The sequence below is a fragment of the Chiloscyllium plagiosum genome, unplaced genomic scaffold (assembly GCF_037043375.1).
Source record: "Chiloscyllium plagiosum isolate Xiang-an unplaced genomic scaffold, Cpla_swu_hap1 HiC_scaffold_34, whole genome shotgun sequence".
NCBI lineage: Eukaryota > Metazoa > Chordata > Chondrichthyes > Orectolobiformes > Hemiscylliidae > Chiloscyllium > Chiloscyllium plagiosum.
The window spans coordinates 16,233,081-16,251,670 of NW_028270172.1; the positions used below are offsets into that span (position 1 = coordinate 16,233,081).

The 18,590-nt window shown below is 41.7% G+C and overlaps 2 protein-coding genes across 8 annotated transcripts in view; one reads left to right on the forward strand and one right to left on the reverse strand.

The window, feature by feature from the left end:
- eci2 (enoyl-CoA delta isomerase 2) overlaps window positions 1-14,069 on the forward strand; it is a 174,423-nt gene extending 160,354 nt beyond the window's left edge. For all 7 annotated transcript variants that reach the window (XM_087978506.1, XM_087978507.1, XM_043719487.2 and 4 more), the window contains 2 exons: window positions 4,512-4,655; window positions 13,539-14,069. In XM_087978506.1, coding sequence (XP_087834632.1) covers window positions 4,512-4,655; window positions 13,539-13,694 — 300 coding nt within the window. In that variant the 3' untranslated portion in view covers window positions 13,695-14,069. The remainder of the gene's footprint in view (window positions 1-4,511; window positions 4,656-13,538) is intronic.
- Window positions 14,000-18,590, reverse strand: part of LOC122564274 (testis expressed protein 56-like) — a 116,351-nt gene continuing 111,760 nt past the window's right edge. Inside the window, exon 4 of the mRNA XM_043718949.2 lies at window positions 14,000-14,237. Within this exon, the coding sequence (XP_043574884.1) occupies window positions 14,000-14,237 (238 nt within the window). The remainder of the gene's footprint in view (window positions 14,238-18,590) is intronic.

Below are 18,590 nucleotides of genomic sequence, written 5' to 3' on the forward strand. Positions count from 1 at the left end.
GGATAGGATAAATAGAAAAGTTATTTTCCCTGGTGTGGGGGAGTCCAGAACTAGAGGTTATAGGTTCAGGGTGCGAAGGGAAAAATATAAAAGAGATTTAAGGGGCTACTTTTTCACACAGAGAGTGGTGCATGTATGGAATGAGTTGCCAGAGGAAGTAGAGGAGGTTGGTACAATTACAGCATTTAAAAGGAATCTAGATGGGTATATGAATAACAAAGGTTTAGAAGGATATGGGTCAAGTACTGGCAAATGGACTAGATTATGTTAGGATATCTGGTCAGCAGGGACGAGTTGGACCAAAGGGTCTGTTTCCATGCTGTACATCTCTATGACTCAAGTAGGTTTCATGACCTTTCTTGATTTACTGAATTTAGTCATACAACGTGCCCCTGATGATATTTGAATTTGTGATCTCCTAAACTTAAATATTTTCAGCACTTCTGTTTTAATGACAATCTGAAAGGAATAGCACAAAACCTTTGAAGTGATCAAAACAAAAACTAGGAGTAGACCATTCACCCCTTTTGATCCTGCTACACCATTCAATATGATCATGGCCGATCATACAACTCAGTACCCAATTCCCACATTCTTCCCATACCACTTGATCTCTTTAGCTCCAAGAACTACATCTAACTGCTTCTTGAAAACATCCAATATTTTGGCCTCAAGTGTAAGAGAATTCCACAGGCTCATCACTTTGTGGGTGAAGAAACGTCTATTCATCCCTAAGTGGTCTTCTCTGTATCCTTAAACTGTAGCCCTGGTTCTGGACTCCCCAGTCATTGGGAACATTCTTCCTGCACTTATTAGTAGAATTTTATTGGTTTGTATGATCCACCCCTTCATTCCTCTAAACTCTGGTGAATAGAGCTGAAAATGTGTTGCTGGAAAAGCGCAGCAGGTCAGGCAGCATCCAGGGAACAGGGGTTAGGTCTCTGGTGAATAGAGACCTAACCAATCCAGTCTCCCTTCATAAGTCAGTCCTGTCATCCCAAGAATCAGTCTGGTACACCTCGTTGCACTCCCTCCATAGTCAGAACATCGTTCCTCAGATAAGGAGATCACAACTGCTCACAATACTCTCGGCACAGTCTCACCAAAGCCCAGTACAATTGCAGCAAGACCGCCTGCTCCTGTACACGAATCCTCTTTGAATGAAGGCCAACATACCATTTGCCTTCTGAATTGCTTACTGCACCTGCACGCATACTTGCAGCGACCGGTGTACAATGATATCCTTGTGCCTCCCCCTTTCCTAACTTTTTCCCATTCAGATAATAATCTGCCTTCCTGTTTTTGCTAACAAAATGGATAGTTTTTTGCCTTCTTAATTGCCTGTTGCAACTGCATGCTTACCTTCAGTAGCTCGTGTATATGAGGTCACCCAGGTCTCATTGCACATTCCCCTCTCTCAGTTTACAGCCATTCAGATAATAATCCACTTTCCTGATTTTGCTCCCAAGTGCATAACCTCACATTTATCCACAATTAAAGCTAAGTTGGCTGGAGACTGGTTTGTGATCCAGATGACACCATTAGCGCGGGTTGATTTCCTTCACCAGTTGAGGTTACCATGAAGGTCCCTGCTTGTCAATCTTGCCCCTCGCCTGAGGCATAATGTCCCTCATGTTAAAGGAGAGAGTTCTTGCTTTCTCTGATGAGAGTACAGCCCAATGTTCCTCTGTGACTATGGTGACTTTATACTATCTCTAATTTCCCTTGTTAGCCATACTTGTGCCACATCTCCCATTTTGTTCATGTGCCAGGCAGGAATGAACAATTGTTGCAGTTCCTCCTTGCACTCTTTAAAGGTTTGCCATTACCTATCCACCATTATCCCATTCAGTAACATTCCCTAATTTATCTCCCTGAGCACAAAAAAACATTTAGTGCTCTAGTTTCATGGGGTTACCAAAAAAGAGAAGATTTCTGGTTGTATGTTATTGTCTGAAATTCAAGTAAAATTATTCCTTTTTGCATTTTTAAAATGTGACGGCCACAAGTCAGGGAGGAAGTATGTAGAATGTTGTATTCCACAGTCGGCTTTCATGTCAATAATATAGAAAACCACAGAAATGATTACTTACCTTCAACCGTAGCGTTAAGGGAAATTATGATCTTATTAACAAATGCCAAAGCACTAGAAAAACTTTGCAAAGATAAAGAATGTGAGTGCTGTGAATAAACTTGTCTGTTTTTATATCTAACATGCATAACTAAGAGATCAAGTCTACCATGAGTTGAAATTGATACACACTCCTGTAAATGGACCTTAAGCAATCTCAAGCCATAGTTCATTAATTCAATACTTACTACTGCCGTTTGGTAGGTTTTATGATGTGAGTTTTAACCCACCAGGAACCAACGCAGTTAAAAACAGCAATTGCTAGAAAAACTCAGCATGTCTGATAGCATCTGCAGAGTGAAAGCAGAGTTTATGTTTTGGGTCCAGTGATCCTTCTTCAGAATGGGAACTGACTGAGATTGATCAAGCTCATTTCATTGGGAAGGTGTTGACCTAGTTGTATTATCACTAGACTATTAAACAAGAAACCCATATAATGTTCTGGGGACCTGATTCAAATCCCATCATGGAATTGGTGGAATTTGAATTCTATTGAAAAGTCTGGAATTAAGAGTCCATGATGAGCATGAAACCGTTGCAAATTGTTGGAAAAACTGATCTGGTTCACTAATATCCTTTAGGGAAAATGTCCTTACCTGGTCTGGCCTACATGTGGCTCCAGACCCACAACTATGTGGTTGACTCTTAACTGCCTCTGGGTAATTTGAAATGGGCAATGAATGCTGGCCTTGCCAGCAATGCCCATATCCTGTGAATGAATGTTTAAAATTATACAAACCTTACCAAACCAACAATAAACAGTGATGATGGTTGATTAATCATGTGGTAGACCCTCCTTAAAAGAGCTCCCAACTGTCATAATCAATAACATACCTATTAATTGATTCAGGAGTAACTTTCCTACACACTATTGGTTAGAATATGTAACTTGCTGCTACAAGTTTGAGGCAAATAGCACAGATCCTCATGGGAAGGTTTGGAAGAGTGTGTTCAATTATAGAAGACATCATAGCCAAAGTGTTTTACATCAACATCAGTGGCTAGATAAGTATGTAAGACAGAAAGGAATTGAAGGATATGCTGATAGGATGCAAGGAATGGAGGGATATGGCCAAAGGCAGGCAGAGAGATTAGTTTAATTTGGCATCATGTTGGGCACAATATCATGGGCTGAAGGGCCCATTCATGTGCTGTACAGTTTTATGTTCTATGATAAACTGCTTTTGCCTGTATGACAGATTGCTGTAACAATTTTTTGGTGGCTTTCTGGAATGCAAATTGTTATTATCCCAGCTGATGTTATTGGGCAAGTCAGATTCCAGACTGAAACTTGGTGTGAAAGATCGTACATTGTTGTGTCTTGGTTTTAATGAGTGGTCTTTCATTGGAACATAAACACACAATGTTGCAGATTTGATTTTAACAATAAACTAAAGTATATTAAACAAAAGAAATAAAGATAAAACAGAATAGTTCAACTATTTACATGTAACACATGCTTGAAAATTTGATATTTTAAAACAAACAGTAGAAGTATAATTCCACTCCTTTTATAGATCCCCAAAGAGCCCATGACAATACCCAAAAGTACTCACACCAAATTAAAATCAGTTTCTAACACCTCAATAACCCCTGGTCAGCAAAATAAAATAGCCTTTTCCTGAACTTTCATGTACGTGGTTTTAAACATTCTTAACTTTAGATAACCTCTTCAGGGTTCTTTCCAAACACTTCTAGTCTAAGGTTCTCACTAAACTCCTTACTCTTAGGTAATCTAGTTTTAATATCTTCCCTTCCTTCTCGGGAGCAGTACTTTATACATCCATCTTCATCCAAGGACTTCTAGCAGATCTAGCCAAAATTGAACAATTTTTTTAAAATTCTGAACTGTGGTAAGCTTAAACTCAAAAAGAAAAAAATCTAGAATTTTCGAACAGAAACCTTGATGCACACTGTTTGCCTTGCTTGATTCTGAATGCTAATAATGTGTACACAACCTATTAATTCTGAAAGCTAACTGTCCAAGCTGTTTTAAAGGAATTCACTATGGCTGCAAAAATACCCACAAGTTAATCATTCAACTTTTCACACCCATATGTCACTAATTCAAAAATCCAAATTTATAACAAATTATATTTTTAAGTAGTCTCCATTATAAAATCAAAATTTTAAATATTTCCTCAAGAATTACAATGTAAAGCAACAGTTTTTAAGGAGTAAGCAGAAGCTTAGAAGCTAATCTGTAAGTTTAGGAAATTATTAAATCACATACGTATGTTGAAAATTTAAGCTAATTAAATGGACTTACGTCATGGCTTGTTTACAAGTTGTTTTATTGTTATATGACTAGTCAGTCTGAAGCTACCTATGATTAAGGGAATATAAGTTATCTGTTTTATTATTTGTATTATCCCATTAGGCCAATGAAATTCTCTTGTTCAACAAGAAATTAACAGCAGCTCAAGCTTGTGAACTGGGATTGGTGACTGAAGTATTCCCTGACAGTACATTCCAAAAAGAGGTTTGGAAAAAGTTACACGCTTATGCAAAACTACCCAAAAATGTACGTAAACATTTTCATTATAGTGTTTTAAAAATGCTTTTCATACTGATATCAGTATATAGTTATTTTTAGATTATATGCTCACTCCAACTATTTGATTAATAGTTCTTATTCCACATTTACTTTCCTGGAAACTGCACTCTTTTACCCTTTCTTATATTATTTGGAACATTAAGAGCTGAGATAATATGTTTATATTACACATTGTGTTTAAATTCATGCAACGATGCAATTTTCAGTATCGTAAAACTTTGCTATCACATTGTACTTGTTGCATTTTGTTCTCAAACTCAAAGTAAAATCATAGGAAATAAAAATTGGAGGTAGAGAATATGCAAATCAAAACTAAAGAAAATGACTTGAAAGTGACCAGTAGTCAAGACAAGACAGAAGAGCAGTGAAAAGATACAGAAAGAGAGGAGGGAAAAAGAGTAGAAGATGGAGAGAAAGGAACATGAATAAAAATGAGACCTGAAGGGCGAGAATAATAGAGCAAACAGAAAGGCACATGAAGCGATGTGAGCAGGAGAGAAATGTGAGAAAAGGCAAGGGATACGACAAAAATGAAACAGGGACCAAGAGATACAGGTGAAGAAAGTGAGATAGTATTCAAGGAAGAAAACAAGGTAGAAACACGTGGAGAGGAAAATACTATTTCTTCAAGTTTGCCCACTGCTTTTTTTCATTTATATGAATGATCTGGATATGAACACAGGAGGTATAGTTAGTAAGTTTGCAGATGACACCAAAATTGCAGATCTAGTAGACAGCGAAGAAGGCTACCTCAGAGTACAACGGAATCTTGATCCAATGGGCCCAGGAGTGGCAGATGGGGTTTAATTTAGATAAATGTGAGGTGTTACATTTTGGAAAGGCAAATCAGGGCAGGACTTATACACTTAATCGTAAGATGTTGGGGAGTGTTGCTGAACAAAGAGACTTGGAATTCAGGTTCATTGTTCCTTGAAAGTGGAGTCAAAGGTAGACAGGTAGTGATGAAGGTGTTGGTATGCTTGGCTTTATTGAGTAACTGATTTGGGAGGTCATGTTGCAGCTGTACAGGACATTGGTTAAGCCACTTTTGGAATACTGCATGCAACTCTGGTCTTCCTGCTATAGGAAGGATGTTGTGAAACTTGAAAGGGTTCAGAAAATATTTACAAGGATGTTGCCAGGGTTGGAAGGTTTGAGCTATAGGGAGAGGCTGAATAGGCTGGGGCTGTTTTCCCTGGAGCGTCAGGCTGAGTGGTTAATAAAATCATGAGCTGCATGGATAGGGTAAATAGACAAGGACTTTTCTTCAGGATGGGGGAGTCCAAAACTAGAGGACATAGGTTTAAGGTGTGAGGGGAAAGATTTAAAAGGGACCTAAGGGGCAACTTTTTCACACAGAGGTTGGTGAGTGTATGGAATGAACTCCCAGAGGAAGTGGTGGAGACTAGTATAATTACAACATTTAAAAGGCATTTGAATGGGTATATGAATAGGAAAGGTTTAGAGGGATATAGGCCAAATGCTAGTAAATGGGACTCGATTTATTTAGGATATCTGGTTGGCATGGACAAGTTGGACCCAAAGGGAATGTTTCCATGCTGTCTCTGTGACTCTATTCAGTGTTTGAAGGAGGAGCTGGCTTAAAAAGGAAATGGCTTTGTGCTTAAAACATATATGCAATATGTATAACAATCAATTTTCACCTGTGTAATGAATATATCATTAACATGTGTAGGCTTAACAATATTCAAACAAAAACAGTGTGCACCATGACTTTTTTCTAAAATAATGATGTCCCCATCCATGTCCCCGCACAATCTGAGTAAGGGGATGCCATTCAGTTTCAAACCTGCTTCATCATTTCATACAACATGGCTGATTCTTAACTGCTACTTTCCAACCTAATCCCATATTGATCCTTTTAAGTCTAAGACGAGATCAATCTCAGTCATAAACATACTCAAAATATATTCTGATCATCCACCTCCTTCTATAGTTGAGAATTCCAAAGATTCGTAATCCTTGGAGTGAAGCAATTTTTCCTGAACTCAGTCCAAATGGATCCTGACTATTTCATAACGGAAACTCTCTTTTCTCATCTACCCTATTTAAACACACTCAGAACTTTGGTATAAAAATAAAGGACTGCAGTTGCTAGAAATCTGAAACAAAAACAGGAAGTGCTGGAGAAACTCATTAGGTCTGGCAGCATCTGTAGAGAGAAAAAAAGTAACTAATGTTTCAAGTCCATTGACCCTCCTCTGAACTTGAAACATAAACTTTATATTTCTCTCTACAGGTGCTGCCAGACCTGCTGAGTTTCTCCAGCATTTTCTGTTTCTGTTGAGAATCTTACCTGATCACCCTCTTCCTCCTTCTAGATTCCAGAGAGTATAGGCACATCCTCGCTGACGTTTCTTCATATCACAATCCTCTCATTCCAAGCATTAACCAGGTGAACCTAAGTTTTCAATTCCTCAATGGCCTCTCTGCTCACTATCTTTCTAATTTTTTCCAGCCATAAAACTCCGAGATATCTGGACTCCTTTAATTCTCTGCTCGCAAGCACTCTCAATTTCAACCACTACATCATTGGTGGCTGTGCCTTCAGTTGCCTGGACCCTAAGTTCTGGAATATGATCCATACATTTACTGGACCTTACTTTCCTCCTCTAAGACACTCTTAAAATGTACCTCTTTGCCCAAGCATTTGGTCATTTGGCAAAGCAACGTTAAGGTTCTAGGGAGTGTTACCAAATAGAGACCTTGGAATGCAGGCTTATAGTTCCTTGAAAGTGGAATCACAGGTAGACAGGGTAGTGACGAAGGTGTTAGGTACAGTTGCCATTATTGATCGATGCATTGAGTATAGGCGTTGGGATGTCAGGTTGTGGCTGTACAGGACATTGGTCAGGCCACTTTTGGAATGCTGCGTTCAATTCTGATCTCCCTGCTCTCAGAAAAATGTTGTTAAACCTGAAAGGGTACAGAAAAGACTTACAAGGGCGTTACCAGGGTTGGAGAGTTTGAGCGATAGGGAGAGTGTGAATAAGCTGGGGCCATTTTCCCTGGAGTGTCAGAAGCTGTAGGGTGACCTTATAGAGGTTTAGAAAATCATGAGGAGCATGGATACGGTGAATAGCCAAGGTCTTTTCACAAGTGTGGGGGAGTCCAAAACTAGAGAGCATAGGTTCAGGATGAGAGGGGAAAGATTCAAAAGGGATGTAAGGGAAACTTTTTCATGCAGAGGGTGGTGCATGTATGGAATGAACTTCCATAGGAAGTGGTGAAGACTGGCAGAGTTACATTATTTAAAAGGCATCTGGGTGGGTATATGAATAGAACTGGATTAGAGGGATGTGGGCTAAATGCTGGCAAATGGGACAAGATTAATGTAAGATATCTTGGCGGCGCAGATGAATTGGACCAAAGGGTCTGTGTCATAGAATCATACAGCGTGGAAACAGACCCTTTGGTCCAACTCGTCCATGACGATCAGATAGCCTAACCTAATCTAGTCCCATTTGCCAGCACTTGGCCCATATCCATCTAAACCCTTCCTATTTAAAAGACATCTGGATGGATATGTAAATGCTGTAATTGTACCAGCCTCCAGCACTTCCTCTGGCAGCTCATTCCATACACACACCACCCTCTGCGTGAAATAAATTGCCCCTTGGGTCCCTTTTATATCTTTCCTTTCTCACCCTAAACCTATGCCCTCTAGTTCTGGATACCCCCACCACAGGGAAAAGACCTTGCCTATTTATCGTATCCATGCCCCTCATGATTTTGTAAACCTCTATCAGGTCCCCCTCAGCCTCTGATGCTCCAGAGAACACAGCCCCCACCTATTCAGCCTCTCCCGATAGTTTAAATCCTCCAAGTTTCCCATACAAGTTTCACAACATCCTTCTGATAGGAAGGAGACCAGAATTGCACGCAATATTCCAAAGGTGGCCTAACCAATGTCCTGTACAGCTGCAACATGACCTCCCAAGCACTGTACTCAACACTCTGACCAATAAAAGAAAGCATACCAAACACCACCCTCACTATCCTATCTACCTCTGATTCAACTTTCATGGTGCTATGAACCTACACTCCAAGGTCTCTTTGTTCAGCAACACCTTACCATTAAGTGCATAAGTCCTGCTCTGATTTGCTTTTCCAAAATGCAGCACCTCGCATTTATCTAAATTAAGCTCCATCTGCAACTCCTCAGCCCATTGGCCATCTGATCTAGATCCCGTTGTAACCCCCTTCACTTCCAATTTTAGTGTTATCTGCAAACTTACTAATAATACCTCCTATATTCATATCCAAATCATTTATAGAAATGATGAAAAGTAGTGGACCCAGCACAGATCTTTGTGGCGCACCACTGATCACAGGCCTCCAGCCCAAAAAGCGACCCTCCAAAACCACCCTCTGTCTTCTACCTTTGAGCCAGTTCTGTATCCAAATGGATAGTTTTCCCTGTATTCCATGAGATCTAACTTTGCTTACCAACCTCCTATCTGGAAACTTGTTGATCGCCTTACTTGAAGTCTGGATAGATCTCATCCACCACTCTGCCCTGATCAACACTCTTTGTTACTTCAAAAATCTCAATCAAGTTCATGAGACATGGTTTCCCAATCACAAAGCCATGTTGACTATTCATAATCAGTCCTTGCCTTTCCAAATACATGTAAATCCTGTCCCTCAGGATTCTCTCCAACAACTTGCCCACCACCAATGTGAGGCTCACCAGTCCATAGTTCCCTGACTTTTTCTTACCACCTTTCTTAAATAGTGAAGCCACATTAGCCAATCTCCAGTATTCCAGAACTTCACATTTGAGTATTAACAAATATCTCAGCAAAGGGTCCAGCAATCACTTCCCTAGATCCCCACAGGGTTCTGATCAGGTCCATTTTTATGCATTTCAAGGCATCTAGCACCTCCTCCTCTGTAATGTGGGTATTTTTCAAGATGTCACCATCTCTTTCCTCACATTCTATATCTTCCACAACCTTCTCCACAGTAAATACTGATGCAAAATACTCATTTAGTATCTCTCCCATCTCCTGCAGCCACCCAGAGGCTGCCTTGCTGATCTTTGAGGGGCTCTATTCTCTGCCTAGTTATGCTTTTGTCTTTAATGTATTTATAAATCACGCTGTACAACTTACGACTCTCCTTGCTTCAGTGTCATGTTTTATTGTAATAATACTCCTCCAAAATGCTTTGGGAACTTAAAGGCCCTATATAGATTTTGGCTTTTCACAGTTAACTAAAACTGCACAGATCTCACCAAAGCGCTGTACAATTAAAGTAAAACTTATTTATAATTACACTTCAACCACCTGCACTAAAGATCAGTGTGGTATTTTCCTTCTGGATTGCCAATCTGCATGTAAACCTTTTGTGATTCTTGTACAAGGTCACCCAAGTCTCTTGAAGTATCAACATGTAATAGCTGCTCATCATATTGAAAATATTTTGTTTCTTATTATCCCTGCCAAGTGAGTAACCCCATATTTCTCCACAGTGTACAGACCACCTTCATGCTCACTCACTAAGCCTATTCGTAACCTTTTGCAGATCTTTTAGCTGGTGTTGTGACTGGTGTAACAATCTTCTGATGTTGGCCTCCTAATTAGTCACTATCATGCTAATCGCCCTATTAAGGGCAAAAAGTGGGCTCTCAGAGCTACCAGTCCAAGCAGAGCACTGGCAGCTCTTGAGTCTCCAGTACTTCAATCAAAGACCGCAAAATCAGCTCAATGTGGAGACATCTTTTGGAGGATAGGATGCAAAGAAAATATTATAGGGGCAGAGGCAGTTAGATCCCTCCAAAAAAAGGGAAAATCCTTATTTTAGAATTCCTGTCCATGGCTGCAGCATTGGATTATAGGTCCTCTGTTATCAACAGCCCCTAGGATTGTCATAGAGGCTGCAGCTACTGATACAGTCCAGGCAGAGGAGCAGTGAGTTGGGGTTGTGGTGGGGGGGGGAGGCATTTGCCTGCAGCAAACTGCCGTTCAGCCGGAAAAATTGTCCTAACTGGTATTTTAAAATAGTAACTTTTCACCTTCATGATGCAGGCACTGATGTGCTTTCCAGCTCACTTAGAGTCATAGTACAGCATGGAAACAGACCCTTCGGTCCAACCTGTCCATGCCAACCAGATATCCCAACCCAATCTAGTCCACCTGCCAGCACCCTGCCTTCTGGGAAGATTTCCTGCTGGAGGGAATTCATTCATCAGGGTGTCTCCTAATGCAGCTCCCTCCATGTTTAAATCCCCACTCTTGGTCTGCTACCTCAGGGCAGGGTAAATTTATCCCTTTGTGTCCTCTCACAGCTTTCTTGCTACCTAACACTATATTGTCAGTAAACCTGAATGTATTACATTCAGTTCCTTCACCCAAAGCAACCAGTAACCTGTACAGCACACTCAACATAATAGCACATCCGTAGGCATGTCACAGGAACATTGTAAAAGAAATCATGTTCCTTGGCCACATAAGGAGATAGTGGGTGGAATTAATAGTTTCTGGATTAGAGTGGTGCTGGAAAAGCAGGAAAATCCGAGGAACAGGAAAATCGACATTTGGGCAAAAGCCCTTCATCAGGAATACAGGTAGAGAGCCTGCAGTGTGGAGAGATAAATGAGATGAGGGTGGGGGTGGGGAGAAAGTAGCATAGAGTAATAGGTGAATGGGGGTGAGGGTGGAGATGATAGGTCAGAGAGGAGGATGGGGGAGGGTCGCAAAGAGTACAATGGGTGAATGGGGGTGGGGATGAAGGTGATGGGTCAGAGAGGATGGTGGAGTGGATAGATGGAAAGGAAGATAGGCAATAGAACAAGTCATGGGGACAGTGCTGAGTTGGAAGTTTGGAACTGGGGTGAGGTGGGGGAAGGGAGAAATGAGGAAACTGGTGAAGTTTCCAGCATCTACAGTCATTGTTTTTACCTAGTGGAATTAATAGAACCCACTGGATCTTTGATTTTGCATCATAGTTAGAGGGCCAGGAGAATCAGTCAGGGGTATCTAAATTTGCTTCCCAGTGATGGAAGATCTATTTGCAAATTCAATAGTGGGATGGACCAAGCATCAAGATATCAATTATGATAATTAATGAGCCATAAACAGCCAATTACCCCTGAGCACACTGGATTTAATCCTGGCTCAGTCAGTTAACAGAACTTGCATGGGTCTTTCATTCCTCCTAAAAGCTACCTGACAAACCCAACTGCTGCCAGTGGCCTTCCCAGGGGTCTCTTGTTGATAGGCACTCAGCGCTTCAGGAATAGAATGGATCCCATCCTACTCCACTCGGCTCTCTCCAAGGATCTACTGACAATCCCTGGTGAAAGAAGACCTTAGAAAATTACTGACAGAGGCCATTGTAGTCAATGGCATGTCCAGGAATGGAAAACTCCCGCCCTCTGGTTGACCAGTAGAATTGGGAGAATGTCACATAGCCTACTAGGGCCTGGATTGCATTGGAATGCCTCAGTGGAAGAAAGCAAGGAAGGTACATGCCTCGAAATGAAGAAATGAAGAGAAATCAAGCTTCAGGCCTAGGCAATTAAACTCAATGGTAGACTGATTAAAGCTAATCGAGATATCAACATTTAATAAGTGCAGTTATCCTGGAGGATTGTGAGTTTGAAGGATTTTTCTATTATTCACTTGTGGCTGGCCAGCATTTATTGTCTGCCTTATATTACAGATATAAGGAGGGGATGATGCCAATGGACAGTTTGAAAACAGATGAGAATTTTAAAATCAAGATTGGAAGTCGATGTAAGCTAAGGGCTGATAGGTGACCAGAACTTGATGTGAGCAAGGACATGGACAACAGAGTTTTCAGATGACCTTAAGTCTATAAAAGATAAAATGTAGGAGACCAGCTGGGAATACTGTTGGAATAGTAAAGTATAGAAGTAATAAATGTACGAAAATTGTGTTTCCGCGCAAATGAGCTCAGGCAGGGGTGGAATTAGATCGTTTTAATGATGGTGAAAACATCTAGTTGGAAGCTCATTTCAGAGTCAAGAGTGTGAGCAAGGTATGTAGAGTCTGATTTAGTCTCATACAATATCAAGGTTAAAAATGAAGTTGGTAGCTAGGGAATTACATAAGTCATTAGTGTAGATTATGAATAGCTCAGATCCAGCACTGATTACAGCTAGCCAACCTGGAAGACAGCCCTTATTCCTGCAAACATTTAACCAACCTCTCTCTATGTTAATATATTACCCCAATCTCCACAGTGTTTTATCTTGTTCAATAACCTTGCAAGCAGAATTTAGCTTTGTCCTTACTCATGGAACTATCATATCTGCTTGGATATTAAGACTGAGATTACATAACAAGCATTCAGCAATAAATAGATTTTTTTTCGAAGAAAATAATTTGATTGAAACTGTTATACAAGGCTACTTTGCTGTCCAGTGATTGTTCTTTATTTTAAGTATAATGATCCAAGAATTGAAAACACTTTCACTTTACATTCATTATTAGCTACTTCATGCATAAAATTAAAGCAAATTATGGTTGATTATGCTGATGTACTCATTTTTAAGGGCTGATATAATGATTCAGTAACCTTGTTATGTGTAATGGGCAATGTCTCTTGTCATTGTTGTTTTGAATAGATTTTTAAATTGTAACGTTTGAACTCTTTCCACATTGTTTACTTCAAGCTATGTATTTATGCTGCTTTTACTGTCATTTAGATGATTTTTCATTGCAAGATATTTTGATAACTATAAATTTATTTAGAAAAGATCTAACTACTCAAATGATGCTGTTTTTGCGATTAGTTTTGGTTCTCATAACACAGGATTGACTCATTTTTTAGGGTTTAATGTTGTTACTTTCCTTTCAGTCTCTGGCCTTTTCAAAGCAGCTAATAAGAGGTGTTGAAAAGGAAAAGCTGCATGCTGTTAATGCCCAAGAATGTGAACGACTGGTGGAAAGATGGTTATCTGAGGAATGCATGAATGCCATAATGGGCTTCTTTGAAAAGAAGTCAAAACTGTGATTTTATTTCCTCATTGTTCAGTAATTGACATCCAGAAATTTAAATACTAGTTATGATTGGAAAACATTTGTGTTATCAATATTTTCGATTGTTAAGGTTTTTTTAATCAATACTTCATTGCAATGTAATTATTGATTAGTCAGCCATACTGCTGTATGTCTTCTAAGTGTTTTCAGAAATGTATAACTTTAAACGTTCAATCTGATGTGTGATTATTAATTTGGAGAATTATGGATGGCTAGGAGGGAACGAGTTGAAATCTGAAACATTATCAGATCTGTAAGTACTATGTCACTCTTCTAATTTTAAAGTCTGTAATTTTGCATCATAAATGGATAATACCAGAAACAATGGTAAAGCTGTTCTGGAACTCTAGCCGAATGGGTGTTAATTGCTTTGCACGCTGATAGCATATCACTGAACACAACTTGGGCACATCTGTGTCCAGAAAAGATTACTGACTCAATGGGTCCATATTTGCACAGGTCTTGGAGGATGAACCATCTGTACAATGTATCAGGCATGTCTTTCCTTACTGACCACCTTTAAAAGAAAATATTTGGAAAATGTTAAAAAAGCACAAAGTATTCACAATTTAACTTTCAATCATAACAGCAGTTAAAACCTAGTTCCTTAATTGAATTGTAACCAGGAAAAAGCTGAGACAATATTCAGCCTTATATAATTTTTTAATGAGGAGAAAGTGAGGTCTGCAGATGCTGGAGATCAGAGCTGGAAATGTGTTGCTGGAAAAGTGCAGCAGGTCAGGCAGCATCCAGGGAACAGGAGAATCGACGTTTCGGGCATAAGCCCTTCTTCAGGAATGAGGAAAGTTTGTCCAGCAGGCTAAGATAAAAGGTAGGGAGGAGGGACTTGGGGGAGGGGCGTCGGAAATGTGATAGGTGGAAAGAGGTCAAGGTGAGGGTGATAGGTCAGACTGGGGTGGGGGCGGAGAGGTCGGGAAGAAGATTGCAGGTTAGGAAGGCGGTGCTGAATTTGATGGATTTGACTGAGACAGGGTGGGGGGAGGGGAAATGAGGAAACTGGTGAAATCCGAGTTCATCCCTTGTGGTTGGAGGGCTCCCCACCTACGTTCGGGACACCACCCATGCCCTCCACCTGCTCCATGATTTTCGCTTCCCCGGTCCCCAACGCCTTATTTTCACCATGGACATCCAGTCCCTGTACATCTCCATCCCCCATCACGAAGGACTCAAAGCCCTCCGCTTCTTTCTTTCCCACCGTACCGACCAGTACCCTTCCACTGACACCCTCCTTCGACTGACTGAACTGGTCCTCACCCTGAACAACTTCTCTTTCCAATCCTCCCACTTCCTCCAAACGAAAGGAGTAGCCATGGGCACCCGCATGGGCCCCAGCTATGCCTGCCTCTTCGTAGGATATGTGGAACAATCCATCTTCCGCAACTACACTGGCCCCACCCCCCACCTTTTCCTCCGCTACATCGATGACTGTATCGGCGCCGCCTCGTGCTCCCACGAGGAGGTTGAACAGTTCATCCACTTCACCAACACCTTCCACCCCAACCTCAAATTCACCTGGACAGTCTCAGATTCCTCCCTCCCCTTCCTCGACCTTTCTATTTCTATCTCAGGCGACCGAATCAACACGGACATCTACTACAAACTGACCGACTCCCACAGCTACCTGGACTACACCTCCTCCCATCCTGCCCCCTGTAAAAACGCCATCCCATTCTCCCAATTCCTTCGACTCCGCCGCATCTGCTCCCAGGAGGACCAGTTCCAAAAACGCACAACCCAGATGGCCTCCTTCTTCAAGGACCGCAATTTCCCCCTCGACGTGGTCGACGATGCCCTCCACCGCATCTCTTCCACTTCCCGCTCCTCCGCCCTTGAACCCCGCCCCTCCAACCGCCACCAGGACAGAACCCCACTGGTCCTCACCTACCACCCCACCAACCTCCATGTACAGCGCATCATCCGCCGTCATTTCCGCTACCTCCAAACGGACCCCACCACCAAGGATATATTTCCCTCCCCTCCCTTATCAGCATTCCGTAAAGACCACTCCCTCCGTGACTCCCTCGTCAGATCCACACCCCCCACCAACCCAACCTCCACTCCCGGCACCTTCCCCTGCAACCGCAGGAGGTGCAAGACTTGCGCCCACACCTCCCCCCTCACCTCCCTCCAAGGCCCCAAAGGAAACTTCCATATCCGCCACAGATTCACCTGCACCTCTACAGATATCACCTATTGCATCCTCTGCACCCGATGTGGCCTCCTCTATATTGGGGAGACAGGCTGGCTACTTGCGGAGCGTTTCAGAGAACACCTCTGGGACATCCGGACCAACCAACCCAACCACCCTGTAGCTCAACATTTCAATTCCCCCTCCCACTCCACCAAGGATATGCAGGTCTTTGGACTCCTCCATCGTCAGACCACAACAAAACGACGGTTGGAGGAAGAACGCCTCATCTTCCGGCTAGGAACCCTCCAACCACAAGGGATGAACTCGGATTTCACCAGTTTCCTCATTTCCCCTCCCCCCACCCTGTCTCAGTCAAATCCATCAAATTCAGCACCGCCTTCCTAACCTGCAATCTTCTTCCCGACTTCTCCGCCCCCACCCCAGTCTGACCTATCACCCTCACCTTGACCTCTTTCCACCTATCACATTTCCGACGCCCCTCCCCCAAGTCCCTCCTCCCTACCTTTTATCTTAGCCTGCTGGACAAACTTTCCTCATTCCTGAAGAAGGGCTTATGCCCGAAACGTCGATTCTCCTGTTCCCTGGATGCTGCCTGACCTGCTGCGCTTTTCCAGCAACACATTTCCAGCTATAATTTTTTAATACTTTATTAAAATCATATCTTCAGATAGCTGGCTTATAATCATCCTCACAAAAGCACTTTCTCTTAGCAGTGAAATCAGTAACCAAGAACTATACATTTTGAGTATTTGGGAGATTGAAAGGAATTCCTAGAAGAATTTTACATCTTAAACTTACTACTTGAAAAGAGTTAGAAGCACTAATCCTGATCACATTTTTAAAAGTACTTAGATATGCATTGGAAGCGTATATGCATCCTACAAGGCTACAGACAAGACTTTGAACTTGTTAGTTCTTCAGCCAGCACACACACACAATGGCCAGGATTCTCCGTTTTGGAAGTAAAATGTTGCAGTTAGTATCTTAGATGGTATCACATCTGCCATGGTGAGTTTTCTCAAGTGATCAGCCGCTTATCTGCTGTTTTAGTATGAATTCATTGGTGGGCAAAGTTTCCTGCCCACAATGACATTTTCTGGGATTTAAGGTTCTGGCATCATATTTAAAGGCCACACAACATGCTGCAAGCTAGGAACAAGATGACAGCCTATGGTCATCATTCCCACCTCACACAAAAATATCGGCAACCCATCAGAATTTGGCTTCCCACATTAATGAAGCTTCAGTAAGTGCTGTGCTCCAGATCATCCAGATTAGAAAGAAGATCTCCTTCCCCAGTGATGGGCAAAATAAGTAGTTCGATCGGACCTGGGTGATCTGGGCTGAAGTTGTACTGCAAGTCTGTGCTGTAAGCAGGCAAAAATTAAGAGATCCTATTATAGAAAAGTGGTGAACAGTGTCCTGCATTCCAAAACGGTAAGTACGCAAAAGGAAGTCACTTTTTCAAAATTTGTATTTCCTACTCACTCACTGGGGATGGAGCAGCACTTGGCAAGATTATACTTAGTCATCAAATGCTCATGTAAGTGTTCCAATTACAGTCAACCCTTCTCTTTCTCTTGTTGCAAGAGATGCTGACACATGTTAAGAAAGAGAATGCGTAGGTTAACAAAAGAGTCAGGACCTCTGCATCGTCACCATGTTTGAGGTCAGGATGGATACTTGCCTTTTAGTTGTGGCATAGAGTTTAACAGCAGGGAAGTAGTGCTGGAATTGAATAAAACGTTAGTTCAACCATAACTAGACTATTGTGTACAGTTCTAGGATCCACATTATGGAAGGGATTTGAGAGCACTTGAGAGAATGCAGAGGAGATTTGTCAGGATGTTGCCTGGGGAGTTTCAGTAATGAAGAGAGATTGAATAGACTGGAGTTGTTCTCCTTAGAGCAGAGTCAAAAGGTGTAGTGCTGAAAAAGCACAGCTGATCAGCCAACATCCGAGGAACAGGAGAGTCAGCATTTTGCACATAAGCCCTTCAGATATGTCTGATGAAGGGCTTATGCCTGAAATATTGACTCTCCTGCTCCTCAGATGCTGCCTGACCTGCTGTGCTTTTCCAGCACTACACCTTTTGACTCAGACTCTCCAGAATCTGCAGTCCTCATTTCCTCCTCCTTCCTTGGAGCAGAGGCGACTGAGGGGGAATATGGACTAATGTATAAAATTATGATGGTCACAGACAGAATAGACAGGAAGAAGCTTTTCCCTTTGGTAGAGGGATCAATTACTAGAGGGCATAGATTTAAGGTAAGTGGCAGGAGGTTTAGCAGGGATGTGAGATAAAGGTTTTTCATCCAGAGGATGGTGGGAATCTGTTACTCACTACCTGTAACATAGAGGCAGAAACACTCATAACCTTTAAGAAGTATTTAGATGTAACATGCAATGTCTGAGCCAAGTGTAGATAAATGTGTTTAGAAAAGTTAGGTAGTTGTCTTTGATTGGTGCAAATTTAAAGAGCCAGAAATCCTATTTCTGTGCTATAGGTGGCTGACTTTAAGGATTAGGCGACTTCTGTTGGTGGATAAGGATCATCCCGTGGTAATACAGTAACAGGAATGGAGAAGCCAATGAGAAACACTACAGTCTACGTTTTTCAGATGTGTAGTCAATCTCTCATTTTTTTGGTACATAAGGGTTTGAACATCTTTGTGATCATTGGACCATAGGTCCTG